This window comes from Tachyglossus aculeatus, chromosome 20, assembly GCF_015852505.1.
Source record: "Tachyglossus aculeatus isolate mTacAcu1 chromosome 20, mTacAcu1.pri, whole genome shotgun sequence".
NCBI classification, from domain to species: domain Eukaryota; kingdom Metazoa; phylum Chordata; class Mammalia; order Monotremata; family Tachyglossidae; genus Tachyglossus; species Tachyglossus aculeatus.
Genome location: NC_052085.1, coordinates 20,283,083 through 20,302,786, shown reverse-complemented (window position 1 = coordinate 20,302,786; position 19,704 = coordinate 20,283,083). Strand labels below are relative to the sequence as shown.

Genomic DNA, 19,704 nt, shown 5'->3' with positions numbered 1-19,704 from the left:
CACTTAGCTTCTCTGTGCCTCAGTTACCTCATCTGAAAAACGGGGATTAAGACTGTGAGCTCCCTGTGGATACCTTGTATCTACCCCAGCGCTTAGAACAGTGCTTGGCACATAGCGCTTAACAAATATCCTATTAGTAATACTTATTATTATTTTCATGGCTGAGTGACAGGGAAGATTGGCAGGTAGTTCACGTCCCAATTTCCATCTGGTGGGGCTTAAAAGTTTCCAAATCTATAGAGTTCCTGCAACTCCGTTGTTTATTTCACCCCAGGCTCGAGAATAACTTCCACTTCCCACATTTTGAACCTGTACCAGGGTTGTACTTAAACCACCAAGCACTGTTAACCCACCTCCAGATGTCAGGATCGCTATCATTTATGCGTTAGCACAGGAATGGGGCCAAGCCACTCGGAGCAGGTTGGGCGAAACATGTTTTCATCCCTGAGAAAATGGGCAAAGATGAATGAGGTCCTCTGTAAGAGCAAGCCTTTTCTCAGTTCTATTAGCCCAAGTGTATTTTTTCTAAAGGAAAGACTTAACAGTTTTCAGAGAGTGCATACAGTAGGAAGTCACTTCTTCAAACGATGGTTGTATAAATCAGCTGACCACGGCAAGGCTGGTAGGGATAAATGAAAGAAGTGTTCAAGAGGCCAAACACAATTTGGTGTGTAAGTGATGTAAATTGGGTTTGGTCTGTTCGCTTCTCTAAATTTCCAGTGAGCCGAACTTGATTTGGTTCCATTTGGGTCATATAATATTTATTATAGTGTGTTAAAGGAACTCCTTTTCATTTCCATTAGGCAACTGAAGACTTTGGGATAAGTCAGGAAATCATTGTTGGCATAAAGGAAAATCTCATTTGACTGGGAAAGATTATTTAGTGACAACCAAGAAGTTGTACAAATTACCATTAAAAATCCTTCAATCTAGATCATTTTTCCAACTTTGTTCTTGTCTAATGCTAAAATTATTTTTTTTGTTGTTTTAGGCACCTCACAAAGGAAGGGAAATGCACATCTCTCGTAAGAGTGGCGCTACTAAACTGCTTAAAAACCCTGCTTGAGGTGAGTTGTGTATTTCAGTGTTATCGTTGCACTCGGAGATTGTGCTCAAGTACTGCTAAAACATTTCCACTGATTAATTTATTTTCTTTCAAGTGTATATGCTGTACTAATGGAACCCAAATATTTAACTTTGAATTGTTTGGTGATATTTTTTTTTCTTTTTAAAGGCCGATCCTTATTCAGAGTGGGCTGTTCTCAGTGTAATGGGTAAAGACTTATCCGTGACTGAAGTTTTTCCCCAGTTTCTTGCTGATAGCCACCATCAAGTTCGCATGCTTGCTGCCAAGTCAATAAACAGGTAAGGCATAATATTTGTAAAGTTTGTGGATCCTACCTGTGTAGTGAGAAATGAGTCAGTCAAGCAGTGGTATTTATTGAGCACTTTCTAAGTGCAGAGCATTGTACTAAGTGCTTGGGAGAGTACAACAGAATTGGTAGACACATTTGCTGCCCATAACGAGATTAAGATGAGAGAACTAAGTAAGTGCAGTACTAGCCACACGAGAAGTAAAAGAATTTCAAGTTTGAGCTCCATCTTGCAAATTCCAAAGACTCCTACCTCATCCAAATCCTCCTCAACCTTTCTGCTGCCCTTGACACTTCTTCTGGAAGCATTATCCAACTTTGGCTTCACCGACATCGTCCCCTCCTGCTTCTCCTATCTGACCGCTTCTTTTCAATCTCTTTCATTGACTCTTCCACTGCCACCTCCTCTCTTAACTGTAAGAAACCCTCAAGGTTCAGTCCTGTGCCCCCTTCTATTTTCCATGTACACCCACTCCCTCGGAGAACTCATTCAGTCCCATAGCTTCAATTACCATAATAATAATGATGGTATTTGTTAAGTGCTTACTACGTGCCAAGCATTGTTCGGAGCTCTGGGGTAGATACAGGGTAATCCGGTTGTCCCATGTGGGGCTCACAGTCTTAATCCCCATTTTACAGATGAGGTAACTGAGGCACAGAGAAGTGAAGTGACTTGCCCAGAGTTTAGGATTAGGAAAGCTTTTCAAATGAATATATTCATTCATTCAGTCGTATTTATTGAGCGCTTACTGTGTGTAGAGCACTGTACTAATTCGGCAACAGATAAAGACAATCCCTACCCAACAATGGGCTCACAGTCTAGAAGGGGGGACAGACAACAAAACAAGTAGACAGGCGTCAATACCATCAAAATAGATAAATAGAATTGTAGATCTATACACATCATTAATAAAGTAAATAGAACACTCTAGCAACCAGATTAGGACTTGAGTCTGGAAAGACGAAGACTTAGAGGAGATTTCTCTGAAGCCTGCAGAATTACTAAGTTTGATAGAATTATAGATCTATACACATCATTAATAAAATCAATACAACATTCTAGCAACCAGATTAGGACGTGAATCTGGAAAGACGAAGACTTAGAGGAGATTTCTCTGAAGCCTGCAAAATTATTAAGTTTGTGGGCAGTTTGACTACAGAATGGTCATTCCTTAAACCCTATAACAATAGAACTGGTAAACATTCAATGAAGCCTGAAGGTGGTAGAATTGAAACAAGCCAAAGATATTTTTTTTTTTAATGAAGTAGTAAGCATTTGAGATTCATTGCCATAGAAGTTTGCAGGGACAGAAAATATCAACAAGCTCATGAAGGGTTTGGATACATTCATGGACTAATGATCCATAATGAAATACCAGAGGGATATTTTTTCTAGCCCTTTGTAAACAAGGTGGGATCGTAGGAAGTTTTCTTATTGAGATTGATGGCCATAAAGTGTTACTGAATCCAGATTTGCCTCCTTGGCCGAGAAAGGCATCCAAATCCGATGGTTTGATTTTACTTTTTAGGAGCGTGTTCATCTAGGGTGCAGTGGGCACCAAATGAATGGGGAAGTTAACACACGATTGAAATAGATGACAGTCAGAGTATAGAAATCTGTGTGTGGAAGTACATGGCAGAAAGAGGAATTAGTTACCTCTCCAGGGTATAAATAGAGGGATGGAGTGGGGAATAGTTGGAGACTAGGGAAGTGTGGTAAGTTTGGAGTGACTTATTCAAGTCACACAAGCAAGTGATATTGCAGGTGATACTTAGGATGAAGGGAATCAACTACAGGGTCTTCAGGCCATCCTGAACATAATATTAATAGTAATAATAATTATGGTATTAGTTAAGCGCTTACTACGTGCCAAACACTGTTCGAAGCTCTGGGATAGTTACAAGGTAGGCTGGACCCAGACCCTGTCCCACATGAGGCTCCCAGTCTCCATCCCCATTTTACAGATGAGGTAACTGAAACCCAGAGAAGTTAAGTGACTTGCCCAGGCCACACAGATGACAAGCGGCGGAGCCGGGATTAGAACCCACGATCTCTGACTCCCAAGCCACTAGGCCATTCTGTTTCCCCCTGTCATTGTGCCCCCACTTCATTAAGAATGCATGATTGCTCTACTGTATTGTTAGAGGATTAGGGAATGTTCAATTTATAGCACGGTCCTTTTTGGAAGAAACAACTGGTACATGTTCGTGGGACCCTGGGTGGGACCCCGTGAATTTTTCCTTAAAATGGAGTTTGGTGAAAGCACAGGCTCAGTGTTTTGAGATCACTGGGTGTGCTTAAACTGTCTTGTCGCTGCTTTAGGTTATTCCAGGATCTTCGAAAAACAAATTCTTCTGGGCCATCGAAAGCGCTTCCCTTGAAGTTCCAGCAGACTGCTTTTGAAAATGCGTACCTGAAAGTTCAAGAAGGAATGAAAGAAATGGTAATCTTGGAATTCATTAAACTTGCTCATTTCTGGGTGGGACTCAGAATCTAATTCATTTGCAGTGGGATGGCAAATAATATCACTTGATATTAAACAACTTAGTATTTATGCAGCGTACTGTATAATGATAGGTATCTGAAGGGCTGAACAGAATGGGCAGAAGTTATCCAGATGGATATTTTTTTTTTCTGCCCACTCAAGACGTCAGTCCTATTTTCCTGCCCACAAAAGGGACCTTCTCGGTCTGCGGGGAGCTTACTGTCACAGTCAATATGATATTTTTAAAAAAAGTAAGATAATTCTCTTTTGACCCTGTTAATGCCACTTCGATCATTAAGCCCGAATAACTAATAATTTTTAGTTTCACTTCCCATGGTGACGGCGATTCATTTTTGTGTAACTTCAATCAATCAATCAATCGTATTTATTGAGCGCTTACTGTGTGCAGAGCACTGTACTAAGTGCTTGGGAAGTTCAAGTTGGCAACATATAGAGACAGTCCCTACCCAACAGTGGGCTCACAGTCTAAAAGGGGGAGACAGAGAACAAAACCAAACATACTAACAAAATAAATAGAATAGATATGTACAGGTAAAATAAATAAATAGAGTAATAAATATGTACAAACATATATACATATATACAGGAGCTGTGGGGAAGGGAAGGAGGTAAGATGGGGGGATGGAGAGGGGGAGCACCAGTTTTCCATCGTGTGCTTGTCATCTCCTGTCCCCTGAACTTTCAGAAACAAATCACATCTCTCCACCATAGGAAAAAAACTGTCGCCCCATTTGTTTTAAGATTCATTTCAGACTTTGATGAGGATTTTGAAGAGTCTTGCAAAAAAATCTTGCATCGTAACTGCCGACATTGCTAATATAAATGGCATTTAATGGATAAACTTCTATTAAGTGGAATGTTTTCTTTTTCACAAAGAAAGTAAATTTTTAGACTTAGTGGAATATTAATTGGTACTGTTGAGCACATAAAGAGTTGCGGCACATTATCAAGGGAGAATCGTAGACTAAGAAATTCTCCTTTTTAGACCACACTTTGTGCGTTTTAGGTTTGTTTGAACTTTTGTGATACCTGGAAGTCTTTTTCCTTTGTGCTCACCCGTGTATATCCCCTCTGTACCGCGCTTGAGTTCTAATGTAGAAGAGGATTTCATTTCTGGCTGCGTTTGTTAAATGTGCTGAATTTTCTCCCAGAGCAGCAGTTTCTAAGCTCCCAAACTCTCACCCTCGATGAGACCTTTATGACTGCTTAAGGAAGACGCCATCTCAGGTTAATCCTTCTTTCTGTAGCAGTGCAAAATATTCGACGGTGAGCCCCGTGTGGGGCAGGGACTGTGTCCAACTTTTATCTCCCCCAGTAAATCGGGTTGGTTGGAGTCCCTGTCCTGCATGGGGCTCCCAGTCTTCATTCCCATTTTACAGAGGAGGGTAACTGAGGCACAGAGAAGTGAAGCGACGTGCCCGGTGTCACTCAGCCGAGGAATGGCAGAGCTGTAACCATTACGCCACACTGCTTCTCTACTGCTACATCTACTAATAATCGGTGATATTCCAGAAGTCTGCTTCCGAACACCATTAGCCGATTGGTAACGTTCAAAGGATGTGCTTACCGTGATCTGCCATATTGAAAGCATTCTTTGGTTTCTCCCGATAAAGCCTCCTGGTGCCGTTTGTCCCGAGGAGCTCCAGGATGAGCGTTGTAATCGGAAAGCCGCCTTACTGACACTGATAGCCATGATTTTATACTGTAGCCCCGTATGTGAGAAACAGGCTCTATTTGCCATGTGCCAGTCTGTGAAAGAAAACGGACTAGACCCGCAGCTTATAAAAAAGGTAAGTGATAAGTGGAATTCCTTTTTAAATATAAAGTGCAAGTATGCCAGAACATCTTTTTTTAAAATGGGTCAGTTTTTGGTACTATCAGTATACAGTTAATTTTAATTTTCTATTTTCATTATAATATTTTGGGTAAAGATGACTAATTAAAGTAGAGGCTTTCTAGTTCACGGTATAAGGCATGATTAAAGTGTTAACATTTGCATAGTGTTGCTATTATTTTCAACAATGTAAACTATTAAAAAAAGCAAGCTTGAATATAGTAGAAATTCTCATTTCATATAGCTGTTGTAAATTTGAATGCATAGACTTTCTCATGAGCAATTCAACAAGTGATAGTCTTTCCAATACGCCACCTAAGATGTATTATCTCTGACCGCTCTTTTAAAATATGGCTTATTTTTGGATTGCCCAGGTTTTGGAGAGAGTGTCTGAAAGTTTTGGGTATCAGCGTTTAGAAGACTTCATGACTTCTCATTTAGACTATCTGGTGATGGAGTGGCTGAAATTACAAGATACCGGCTACAGTTTATCATCTTTTCCTTTCATTTTATTAAACTACAAAAATCTTGAGGAGTTCTACAGGTATATTTTTAATTTTTTTTTAATAAAATCTGAGTTGCCTAGGTCGTGTGAGGTTCAAAATCATTTTCCTTTGGTTAATGGATCCTAGTTTAATAGCCTGTAAGCTCCTCATGGGCAGGAAACATGTCTACCAACTCTGCTATATTGTACAAGTTATTCCCCAATTCACTGTAGGCTTTTTGAGGGCAGTAATTTTGCTTTTTCTCTGGATCCAATTGGAACAGAGTTGTCGAGACACAAAGGGCACTTTCAAAGTAATGTTGGCATCTCCCTTAACTCTTCTGTATTTGTTTCCCCATTTGTAAAATATGGTCAGCTTATTTCTTATGAAATACTGACTTTGAACGTTAAATTGTCGTGAGATTTTTGGAAGGCCATCTTTTGTAATCCTTTATTTGTATTTGATCATTTGCAGGTCTTGTTATGAGGTTTTAATTCCCCATCTTGTAATTAGAAGTCAGTTTGATGATGTGAAGTCTATTGCCGATGAGATTCAAAAGGATTGGAAAAGTCTCCTGACAGATTGCTTTCCCAAGATCCTCGTAAACATTCTCCCCTATTTTGTCTACGAAGACGTGGGAGACCCGGACATATCACAAAAAAGAGCTGTAGCTTCTAAAGTCTACGATATGCTTAAAGATGAAAACTTCTTAGGAAAACAGGTGTGGTTAGATTTTTGCCCACGTGTGTTTGTGTGTAAATAATCCATTTAACATTCAGAGAGCCAGGTTACTTTGCAGCTTTTGCACAGACTCCTAATATAATTTTAAATTCTGTTAAGGGTAGCTCAAGGAATGCATGGAAGGAATTTGGCTTGCCTCTCCTTGCTCCCCTTTCTTTCCTAAATGATATCATCAACCACTTACTCTGTGATGGCTCCTTCCCCTCCCCAAGTTTGTCTCCCCTGTGCTGATAAAAATCTTGTTTCTGCACTGTCCAATCTTACGCCATCTCCCTGCTCCCATTCCCCACCAGACTCCATGAACTGCTGCCACCACTTCCTCATCTCCAAGTCCAACCTGGAGCTCCTGCAGTCTGGTTTCCACCGCCATCCTGCCACTGTGATCGCCCTCTCCTCTCTCATTCTAAACTGGCCTCCTCCTTTTCAAAACTAATGGTCGCTCACTAATCTTCCCCTGACCTCTTTGAAAGAGTCGATCACTCCGTTCTGTTTTTCCTAACGTAATTCCCTTTCGATTCTCCTACTTCAGTGCCTGCTTCTTTTGCTACACTCTCACTGGTTCCTCTTCTGCCTCTTGCCCCTCTGCCTCTTGCCCCTTCACTGGGGTTTTTTACTCTGTTGGGGGTTTCTTACTCTTCACAGTTTACACTCCCTCTCTCGGGGAGCTCATCTGCTCCTATGGTTTCAGCTACCACTTCTGGGTGGATGACACCTACATCTCTCTCACTAGTCCCAATCTTTCACCTCCTCTGCAACCTTGCATGTCCTTTAAAATTCCTGACATCCCCTCATGAGTCTTCCTCTAGCACCTTCGATTCGCTGCGTCAAACTTGTGTTCTCTCTCAGATACTCTCTTCTGCCTAACCATCACCATCCTCTCCGCCTCCATCACCCACCATCTTCTAGTCATTTGGGTTTTTCTGCCACATTTTCCCGATCTGCGGATCTGCCTCTTCTTCTCCAACATTAAATGACTACCGTCATTGTCCAGGTGCTTGTCACATGTCAGCCTGCTCGCTGGCCTTTACCCTCTACAGTCCAAACTTCATTCGGCCACTGGATCTTTTTTATAAAGCGTAGTTCAGCCCCGTTCCTCAAAGGTATTCAATTGTTACCCGCGCCTCTTTTCATCCAGCAGATCATTGTCCCACTCTACACCTCAGCTCGCCTTCTGTTTCTCAAAAGCTAACCGTTTCATTGTGCCTCATTCTCAACTCTCCCTATTCCGATTCCTTGCTCACCTCCTCCCTCCCTTCCTCTTCAGAACCACCCAAACCACTCTCCTGAAATTCTACCTCCTTTAAGGAGACTTTCTGTAGCTCATTTTTGTTCTCCGCCAATCATATCCTCCTAATTACTGTCAGTCAATTAATGGCATTTATTGAGCACTTACTATGTGCAGAGCACTCGTAGACTTAGGCGTGATCCCTGCCCCCAGGGAGATTGCATTCTAGTGGGAGAGAAAGATGCTGAAATAAAGGAGTAAGTAGGAGGAAGCGAAGTAGCAATATAAAGATACGTACATAAGTGCTATGCGGGGAGGGGGTGAAGTGTTTGTGTGGCATGGAATTGTTGAAGTAGCAGTTGGGAGCTGGAGTTATTGAGTGGACAAATGAGAGATGGATCAGGGGTTAGTAATTTATGCATCCTTGGTTATTTAGAGCCCTGGAGACTTATATACTGTACTATTTAAGCACTGGCATATTCCCAAACTCCTCTTTTCATCCACTGCTTCCTCTATATTAAAATTATTTTGTGCAGCCTCCTTTGTTAGACTGTCAGGGAACCCTGAAAATGCTCTCAAGACTCAATACAGTGCTCAGCAACAATACTATTATTTGGCTATCTTACACTAGAATTCAAATACTGTAAGCCAAGCCAAGAAAAAGAAAAGGTCTGTGGGTAACATTGTATAAAAGCAATTGAAAGACTGATCGCCTCGTTTCTTAGGACTCAAAACATCGACGTCTTCCTTTTATGTCCTAGCAGATTGACCATTTACTTAACAGCAACTTGCCTGAGATCGTGGTGGAGCTGTTGATGACGTTACACGAGCCAGCTGGCACAGAAATGGGTCAAAGCACCAGCCTTTCTCAGTTTTCAGGGTATGAGAATTTCAAACCCCCACATTAATCTCTTTGATTCTTTCAAAATCGCCTTCAATTTTGTTAACGTTGGGTAATATAATGAATCACTAGTGCCGGGTGTGGTTGTTTTGAATATACCAGTACGGACTGGGAAAGTTATTGGGATTATTCAACTTTAGTCCATTGATTTTATTTTGTAGCAATTTGAAATGATTGAAAAAATTGTGTATTTCTGATGCTTATTTTCCCTTTGTCCAGTCAGTATCTGGGGGGATAGAGTTCACTACTTCACCACAGGTACTTTTACCTTAAAAAATGATCGCTGCAATATTCTTTACCATTCTTTTAGTGACCTGGATCCTGCTCCTAACCCTCCTCATTTTCCGTCTCATGTGATCAAAGCCACTCTGACTTATATCAGCAATTGCCATAAAACCAAGTTATCAAGCATTTTATCCATTCTGTCAAAAACTCCTGTAAGTATAACCTACCAGGGAAACAGCTGGAGACAGTGTTTCCTCTCTGTTAGAAATTCAAGCACTGTTGAGTTAAATGTTTGAAAGAAGTCTAAATATGAAAAAGATGTAAGAATGGAAAGGTTATGGAAAGGGTATTTAGGGGGACTAAATGCCTTTAGTAGAATATAGTGAAGCTATACAGTCACATAAACCATCCCACTTAGTTTTGTGTCTTTATATTTTGGCTGTGAATTCCAAAGAGAGTATAGTTGCATAATTTGTCACCCTGCACACAATTTTTGAAATATTTTTATTGTTTATTAGAAGGTCAGAATTGAAGTGACAAAACATTTGGAGCTAGATTGCTAAAGGACTTTATTTTAAGGTTTGATGAAAAAAAATCTTGTCTTTGGTATGACATCCATCAATCTGTATCTTGATTCTTTTGCAGATATAGACTCGAGTAATTTTTGCGTTGCAGTATCTGATTGTGGAGGATTTTGTTTAATGTACATATTCATTTTCCAGGAGTCTTTTCAGAAAATCCTCTTTGCCATTTGCAAACAAGCAGCAGAAACCAATAACATTTATAAAAAACACAGAATTCTTAAAATATATCATCTGTTTGTGGGCCTGTTACTTAAAGAGATAAAAAGTGGCTTAGGAGGAGCGTGGGCTTTTGTTCTGCGAGATGTAATTTATACCCTGATCCATCATCTCAACAATAGGTAGGAGTTTCGATCATAGTTGGCTAATGTTTTAACAGTGCATCTTCATCCACCCTTCCCTCTTGTCGTGAGTGTTTATGTACTGATATATGTATGTTTGTACATATTTATTACTTTATTTATTTTACTTGTACATATCTATTCTATTTATTTTATTTTGTTAATATGTTTGGCTTTGTTCTCTGTCTCCCCCTTCTAGACTGTGAGCCCACTGTTGGGTAGGGACTGTCTCTATATGTTGCCAACTTGTACTTCCCAAGCGCTTAGTACAGTGCTCTGCACACAGTAAGCGCTCAATAAATACGATTGATTGATTGATAGTTACTCTCCCAGGACTTTTGGAACTTGTGTTATGATTGCTGAATCTTTTGAGCTGCCTTGATAAGTATCTCTGACAGTTTTACAGATCAGATTTTAAGACGTTTCAACAGGGGTTTAATAATGGGTCTAGTAATACATTTTAAGTCTTAGATTAGCCAGGACAGTCTGAGCCTGAGAAATATATACTCTACTATTTAAGCACTGGCATATTCCCAAACTCCTCTTTTCATCCACTACTTCCTCTATATTTAAATTATTTTGTGCAGCCTCCTTTGTTAGACTGTCAGGGAATCCTGAAAATGCTCTCAAGACTCACTACAGTGCTCAGCAACAATACTATTGATTATTTGGCTATCTTACATTAGATTACATTTCTCCACAATGTGTGTTTTTTTGTGTGAATTAGGTCTTCCCGTTTCACGGACGCCTCATCACGCAGTTTCTGTCTTTGCTGTGACCTGCTAAATTGTGTTTGCCGAGCAACAGTGACTTACTGTAAGGACGCCTTGGAAAGCCACCTTCACGTTATTGTCGGCACCCTCATACCTCTAGTGGGTGGCCAGTTGGAAGTTCAGGAGCAGGTACATTTTTTTAGGTTCAGTTAAAAACATCACCCGAAGATGAACAACCGATCATAAGGAGCCGTGTGTCACAAGGGTATGCTTGTTTAGAGATAATGCACACAATTGGGAAATGATTTTGAGTTCGAGTTTTTTTAAACTTGGGATCAAATAGTACAGTTTGCATTTGATTTGGGGGTTTTTTTCTTCTTTCAATCTCGGGGATTGAAGTCTTCAGTCTTTGGGATCCCCGGAAGAGAATGGGGAGATACAACGCCGGTGCCACTGCCCCCCAGGTGGAGACAACGGAGGAAGATGCTGATAGGGAAGCGTAGTGTGAAATAGTAATAATGATAGTATTTGTTAAGCACTTACTGTGTGCCAAGCACTGTTCTAAGTTACGATAGATACAAGGTAATCAGGTTGTCTGACTTGGGGGGTCACAGTCTTAATCCCCAGTTTACAGATGAGGAAACTGAGGCACAGAGAATAATAATAATAATGATGGTATTTGTTAAGCGCTTACTATGTGCAAAGCACTGTTCTAAGCACTGGGGGGATACAAGGTGATCGGGTTGTCCCACATGGGGCTCCGTCTTCACCCCCAGTTTACAGATGAGGGAACTGAGGCCCAGAGAAGCAAAGCGACTTGCCCGCAGTCACACAGCTGACAATAATAATAATAATAATGATGGTATTTGTTAAGTGCTTACTATGTGCTAGGCACTCTTCTAAGCGCTGGGGGGATAGAAGGTGATCGGGTTGTCCCACATGGGGCTCAGTCTTCATCCCCATTTTAAAGATGAGGGAACTGAGGCCCAGAGAAGCAAAGCGACTTGCCCACAGCCGACAGTGAGTTAAGTGACTTGCCCAAAGTCACACAGCTGACAAGTGGCAGAGCTGGAATTAGAACCCACAACCTCTGACTCTGGAGCCCGTGCTCTTTCCGCTAAGCCACGCTGCTTCTGTTGTCAGCGTGGCTCTCCTCTGCCCTCATTTCATTTACTCCGTCTCTCCCCTCCAAAGCCTTACTGAAGGCACACCTCTTCCGAGAGGCCTTCCCCGATTTAGCTCTCCTTTCCGCTTCCCCCACTCCCTTCTGCGTCGCCCTGATGAGCTCCCTTTATTCATCCCGCCTCCCAGCCCCACAGCACTTAGGTATGTATCTGTAATTTATTTATTTCTATTAATGGTCTTTCTCCCCCTCCGGATCGTTAAGGTCATTGTGGGCAGGGAATGTGTCGTGTTTTTCATTGTACGCTCCCAAGCACTTAGTACAGTGCTCTGCACACAGAAAGTGCTCAGTAAATGCAATTGAATGAATTTCCATGCTGTGGGTAGGTGAGAATGTGGATGGCGTCTTGTCCCCACCCAAACCCATCTTCTAACCAGAGCTTTGTTCTTGCTTTATTAGGCTGTTCTCGTAGGCCTCTAATTAAGACTCTGGTTTACTCCATTTTCAATTTCGTTGTATTTTCAGGTCTTGGGCTTATTGAAGTATCTGGTAATAGATAACAAGGATAACGAACACCTGTACCAAACAATTAGGCTTTTGGATCCTTTTCCCGACAGCGCAGTCTTTAAGGACTTGCGACTGACTCAGCAGAAGATCAAGTACAGTAGGGGACCGTTTTCACTTTTGGAGGTAAAGAAGTTCAGCTTTAAAGTGTATTGTACATAAACAGTTTTGAAGTCTGATTGAGCTAGGGGTGGTAAAGAAATTCAGCTTTAAAGTGTATTGTACATAAACAGTTTTGAAGTCGGATTGAGCTAGGGGTGGTAAAGAAATTCAGCTTTAAAGTGTATTGTACATAAACAGTTTTGAAGTGGGATTGAGTTAGGGGTGGTGTTTTCTTAAATTAGTTCACTTCTTTTTAACTGCCTGCAGAGATTTTTAATAGCCTTCAGAAGGCCGGAGTAACCTGTGGGGAATCCTAGTTCCTGCCTCCCTCCAGAGTTCAAAGAGTATCCCATTCTTTTAAAATCAGTTTTCTAGTTGAGACTAACTTTTCGAAAGCTATTATAGCACCACATCCCTTCCATGTGTACAGTATCACGTCATTCACTTAGCACCTGCAGGTTTTCTTTCTGACCTTTTGAGGGATATCAAGAAAGTAGAATGTGTTATTACGGTTAGAGAGCTAAACCTAAGTGGGGGTTCCAAGCCATGAATAAAATTGTATCCTTTAGAATAAAGGATTTTTGGTCAAATGCCATACTTATCTCCATTTCCCTGGAGCCGCGAGATAAATATGGAAACGTTAACATATAAATCCATCACCAACCATTCCACTAAGGAAATACTTTTCCTATCTCCCACTCAGCACTTATGCTGTCAAAGCCACCTGCCGTGCTTCTGTACATTTTAATTTACGTATTATTCTCCCCCCCTTGTGAATTATTTGGAGCCTGCCTTTCCTTTCAGATTGTAAATTCGTAGAGGGTGGAGATCATGTCTTCATGTATTTTACTCTCCCAAGCCCTTAGTTCAGTGCTTTGCGTGCAGTGTTCATTTAATAAATACTGTCGATTGATTCAGATGAAAATGGAAAAGTGATCCGTAACAAAGACTGCACAGTGGTTTTTTGGAATTGCAGAAAGTAGAAAGTAGACATGCCACGAGACGTTATTTTTTATGCTGCCATGAAGAGTTGTTTCAGTAATGATCGGTGTAACATGGGGTTTTAATTGATTGTTTCTCTCTCTTTCCTCTCCTTTGTTATTGTCAAATACACTGCTTTTGGCAGCTCATCTTCTGGGCAAATAAAATCCTCCTATTTTGAAAATTGTTTTTATAGTATCTTTTGTTTTTAGACACCTTATAATTTAATCTATTTATGTATATGTGCCTGCCAACTCTGCTGTACTGTACTCTCCAAAGTGCATAGTACAGTGCTCTTGCACACAGTAAGGGCTCAATAAATACCATTATTGATTGTTGGTTGATGTATATGTGTTGATGTACATTACGTTAAAAAAAATTCGATCTCCCCTTTCTAGGAAATTAACCACTTCTTGTCGGTAAGTGTCTGTGATTCACTGCCGTTGACTAGGCTTGAAGGATTAAATGATCTTCGAAAAAAATTGGAACAACATAAGGATCAGATGAAGGACCTTATTAAAGAGTCTCAGGGTATCCATTTTAGATGACATTTTATTTCTTTTGTTTTCACTGTGCTGACGGTGTGGCGGAAAGTCTTGCATGGGATAACTTCTTTGTACGATAATAAGCAAAGCCAAAATTTAAATATTTTGCGTAATTTGCACGGCTCCAGATGAGAGCGGTACAAAGAGATGGCTGCAGGTTTCTCTAGAAGCCTCCATCCATGCCAAGTCTGGGGAGATGATGAGGCTAGAAAGAGCTAGACTGTAAGCTCACTGTGGGCAGGGAGTGCCTGTTCTTTGTATTTTTGTACTCTCCCAAGCGCTTAGTACAGTGCTTTGCGCATGGTAAGCGCTTAATAAATACGATTGAACGGTCGAATGAGAGTGACAAGGAGAGGAATTGAAGTGCTGCAAGGAGGAACTTGGACAATGGAAGAATGGAGTGGGAGACTGGAATGGGGAGAAGACAAGGAGTGGAATTTAGTACTAACTATTCCACTACTAACAAAATAAAATAAATGGAATAGATATGTACAAGTAAAATAAATACATAAATAGAGTAATAAATATGTACAAACATATATACATATATACAGGTGCTGTGGGGAAGGGAAGGAGGTAAGATGGGATGGAGAGGAAGGAAGGGGCTCAGTCTGGGAAGGCCTTCTGGGAAGGGAAAACCATTACAATTTTGCCGAAATGAAAAACTGCACCATTTTCATAAACTCTGTACCACTAATCATCGTGTTTCACGTTTAAACTTGCTAAGAAAACTTTTCTTGCATACTGCAGTATGAGTAACCTAAAAAAGGACCAGCGTTATATGGCATAAACCGTTCCTATTTTGCTAGTCACTAAATTCAGCGTGGGGATTAAAAGAAGCTCAGAATAGTTACCGGATCCTATGTATTCCGGAGTCGAAAGCCTGGGTTTCTTTTGTAAATGTCTTCCTGTTGATTTCCGTCCATTTATTGCTTGTGTATATGCACACGTATTCTAAATTACCATAATAATCTGTGATGTTAATATAAATCTTTTTCTCTGTAATGCTAGAAAACCCGTATGGTGGTGTTATGGTGAAGCTTGTTGGGAGTTTGCTGCAGCTAGCCAAGATGGGGGTAAACCACACTGGTGAAAGACAAGTTTTAGGTAAGTACTTCAACACTGTGAATGTCTGTGGCATTCACCATCTCCATTTCCTAGACTTACTACGTTAGGTAATTTAGAGTTTTATATTGCATTTTGCTTAATTGTCCACTTCATATAACCCTTTGAAGTAGATTTTTATTGTTATTGCTATTACTAGTATTCATATTTGCCCCATCCTCCCGCCAGCACTTACATACATGTCTTTAAATTTTGCATTGCTGTTTATTTGCGTATTTGCAAATGCTACATTATTGGAAGAAACTGCTTATATGAGTGCATTTACAACAGATGACTAGCGCAGTGTGAGTTTTTCTGAGTGTGGGGTTTTGCAAAAACACAACATGCACAGTATGCTCCCTATAGACTGTAAGCTCCTTCTGGGCAGGAACATGTCTGCTGACATGTATTTACATCTATATTATTTATATTAATACTTATATTCATTATAATTATTTATATTAATTTATGTCTCTTGTAGTTTATAAACTTGTAGGCAGGGAGTGTGTTTACCAACTCTGTTGTACTCTTCCAATGCTTAGTCCAGCGCTCTGCACCAAGTAAGCGCTCGGGAAACATTGTTTACATGATTGATGATGATGCTAATTTTGCATAAGCACATATAACTTGTGAAGCCCTGGGAAGACTGTAAGCTCGTTGTGGGCAGGGAATGTGTCGATCTGTTGTTGTACTGTATTTTCCCAAGCGCTTAATAGAGCCCTGCACGCAGTAAATACTCAGTAAATACGAGCGAATGAGAAACAGGAAGAAATCAGTTCTTCCTGGTCCCTTGGAACTCTGCAATTCCCTGAAAATTTAATTGTGTTCCACTTAAGGTGTGCCGCAAGTGGAAACACCACATGCTGAACCCTTCTTAAGCCTTCACCTGTATATATGTATATATGTTTGTACATATTTATTACTCTATTTATTTATGTATTTTACTTGTACATATCTATTCTATTTATTTTATTTTGTTAATATGTTTGGTTTTGTTCTCTGTCTCCCCCTTCTAGACTGTGAGCCCACTGTCTAGAGAGTGGAGAGTTCCCTAATTCCTAAAATACATTCAAGCCAAAATGCCAGGGAGAACACGTGTTATAGCAGAACTGAGTGTCAGTCATTTATTCAGCTATTTCACCCTGACGTATCTGTACTTACTTGCTGCTACATCCTCCTGTTCGTATTATTTGAAAATAATATGTGTCTGCCTGTCTCCCCCATTAGATTGAGGGCAGGGAATGTCGGTTTTGCCTCTTTTGAACTCTCCTAAATTCTTGGTTCAGTGCTCTTCACCTTGCAGGTGCTCTAGAAATACAACTGGATAATTAAAATATATGAAAGTGCTTTGAGCTCCAAGGAAGAAGGCCACTATGAGGTTGAGTTGTTGTTAATTGTGAATGTTTACTGCCTTGGTTAAACTTTCCATTTAAATATATGTGTCTTTTGGGTCCGAAAAATGAGGCTCGGTCTGAAGGAGAGAAAATAAGCACTCAACAGATAACACTTTCTGCTTCAAACTAAATGAGGACATTTTCAGTGGGCAGTGTACTGTTTTTTTAGGATATTCTCCCTGACAGAAGTACAGATTTTTCCTGTCATAGAAATCCAGCTGTTTCCTGTCTTATGGAATATAGAAAAGCCGAATTATATTTCCCGTGCTAGGGGAAAATGCTGCTGTTATTCTGTAGAATGACTGGATTAATGTCAAAGACACAAAAATGAATTTTGCTTTTCTAGAGGCTGTCGGAAGCTGCTTGGGAGAAGTGGGTCCTATGGATTTCTCCACCATAGCTCTCCAGCATAGAAAAGATGCATCTTATTCTAAAGCACTTGATTTATTTGAAAATAAAGAACTTCAATGGGCTTTCGTGATGTTGACTCTTCTAAATAACACTCTGGTAGAAGACAGGTGAGTTACAGCAATCTCTTTGAGTATAGGGAGTATATATTTGCGTATATATATACACATTTGTCTGTTAAACCAACACTGTTGCCAGCATTATTTGGGAAATAAATCCACAATCCTTTTCAGCCTGTAAGGGAGAGATATTAAAATGCCCTAATGTCTCACTGCTTCCAGGTTCAAATTAGTCACAGTTTTATTAGGTCAATAATATTTCACAGGGCTCTTCCAATGCAAAAATAAAAGGCCCTTCCAACTCTGTTGTTAAAGCCATTGAACAGCCCCTCACCCTAAAGATCTGGAGAGAGTAGGAGAGTACAAGGGATTTTAGAAATAAGTGTGGTGGTTGTAATCACAGTTAGGGGTGGATTTTAGGTTGTGTTGTATCACCAGCATTCTCAATTCACATTTATTTGTTGCTGCATATGCGCATGTGAAGTAAAATCTTTCTCCTCAGCTGGCATCAAGGGCACCTCTTTGAACTTCAGTCTGGTGGCAGTGCCATATTTTGCCAGAGTGCCCAAAGGATTGTTGATGTCTAATACCGAGGCCTACTAAGAAATGGGATTGATGAGAAACAACCAAAAGTTAACACCAAAAAGTTCCCTGAGAACACACTGGCAACTCTAGCAGTTCAGATTGTTTTGTGAGGCACAGGAAAATGGGGATTATTCCGCAGACCCAGGAAATCATCTCTCATAGAACATGTACATTGCTGAGGAAATGCACCCAAGCTTTACTGTGAGAGCTATGTTCAAACCCCTAAGGAAATGGCTCTAGGAAAACTATTCTATTGTGCCTGAAACCAAAAGTATCACTTACAATGCAGTTGATAACCATCTTGCTGGAGCTGAGATGTGCTTACTACAAAGATGATGTTTCCAAGGCCTGAAAACTGTCATCCGGCTGCCTGCAGATAGATAGTCCTTCAAATTCAGGGAAGGGGAGAAGCACTAAGAGAACTTTAAAGTCAAATTAAAAAAAAAAAATGAAAATGCAAAATAAATCCTACATCTTGGGAAACCTGGCTCCAGGATCTGCAACCCCAGGAGACGCTAGCTCTGAAATCTCAAGCCACCAAAGAGGGCAGAAAAAAATGTGGAACTAGCTTTTTTCCATGCTAATGTTTCTCTGAATTGCACCAATTGCATCTTCTGGGGCTTAGACTTATACAAATGGATATTTGGCCTAGTTGGGAATGGTGATTTTTGTCCATAGCATATTGATGATGCTGATAAAACAAGATGATAGTGATTTCAAAGGGTGGCCTGAAAAGTTATTTCTTATTGCTGTTATCTTTAAATTTCATTACTCTGGGAACCTAGAAAGCAGATTGTATGGGAAGCTGAGGAGTTACAGCAAACCCTGTTCCACAGTTAATGGCCTTATGCTTTCATAGGCTTTTTGTTCATATAACAGATTTGTATGACTGCAAATTGCCTGTCCAGGAATTTTCCAGAAATGCATGTTTATACTGTATTTTCTGAGCAATTTGTGTGTATAATATATGTTGAGGAGTAAAGTAGATGTTATAAGTCGTGTGGTTGTGTTTTCATTTCAGCGTCAGTGTACGATCAGCCGCCGTCGCCTGTTTAAAGAATATTTTGGCCACAAAAACGGGACATGAGTTTTGGGAGGTTTACAAGAATACGGCTGACCCTATGCTAATGTATCTACAACCTTTCAGAGCATCCAGGAAAAGGGTAAATGGCTTCTTTTTTTCTACACATGGGAATGCAAACGAACTTTGTTGGTTTGAATTCAAAGATAGGGCAATATCTCTGATATTAAATTTAGCCTTTCAGTCAGCTCACTATTTCTCCAGTGCCCCCTACCCAACTCTGTTTAGCTACAGGGCTAGGGCCCTTGTGAAGCCCAGTTGGACTGTTTTAAGTAGCACACCTCTGATGAATTGCTGTCCAGGCCTGGGAGAACTGGTGAGTTCTTTTTTTGAACAGCCAAGACGGGCTATAGACTATCTCTGTGTGGTATTGTCTGACTCGCCCTTACTAGCCCTGTTTCCCAACTGGTTGGCCACCGTCGCGAGACACCTCTGTTGGGCAAGCAAGTCCTTATTTCCATGACCAAACCCTGCTTCTGGGTTTTAGTCCTGGCTCTTGCAAGAAGGAGAAAGTCTGCTAAGGCTGAGCCATCTTGGCTGAAGCTTTCTGACTGAAGAACCACTTGGGTCCCCCCATGAGGTAGCAGAAATTTTGCCCAGTGGAAATTTGAAAGATAGCTAATGATAATTATGGTACTTGTTAAACACTTACTGTGTGCTAAGCACTGTTCTAAGTGCTGGGGTAGATACAAGTTAATCAGGTCGGACAAAGTCCCTGGCTCAAATCATCATCAATCGTATTTATTGAGCGCTTTCTATGTGCAGAGCACTGTACTAAGTGCTTGGGAAGTACAAATTGGCAACATATAGAGACAGTCCCTACCCAACAGTG

General features: G+C 40.6%; 1 protein-coding gene across 1 annotated transcript in view; it reads left to right on the top strand.

Moving 5' to 3' along the window:
- The window catches only part of ATM (ATM serine/threonine kinase), an 86,641-nt gene that overhangs the window by 27,445 nt on the left and 39,492 nt on the right, over positions 1–19,704 (top strand). Inside the window, exons 21-35 of the mRNA XM_038761547.1 lie at positions 992–1,067; positions 1,235–1,365; positions 3,697–3,817; positions 5,494–5,670; positions 6,089–6,258; positions 6,674–6,920; positions 8,927–9,045; positions 9,377–9,503; positions 10,014–10,213; positions 10,941–11,115; positions 12,575–12,739; positions 14,095–14,227; positions 15,253–15,348; positions 17,086–17,257; positions 18,813–18,954. Coding sequence (XP_038617475.1) covers positions 992–1,067; positions 1,235–1,365; positions 3,697–3,817; positions 5,494–5,670; positions 6,089–6,258; positions 6,674–6,920; positions 8,927–9,045; positions 9,377–9,503; positions 10,014–10,213; positions 10,941–11,115; positions 12,575–12,739; positions 14,095–14,227; positions 15,253–15,348; positions 17,086–17,257; positions 18,813–18,954 — 2,251 coding nt within the window. The remainder of the gene's footprint in view (positions 1–991; positions 1,068–1,234; positions 1,366–3,696; positions 3,818–5,493; positions 5,671–6,088; positions 6,259–6,673; positions 6,921–8,926; positions 9,046–9,376; positions 9,504–10,013; positions 10,214–10,940; positions 11,116–12,574; positions 12,740–14,094; positions 14,228–15,252; positions 15,349–17,085; positions 17,258–18,812; positions 18,955–19,704) is intronic.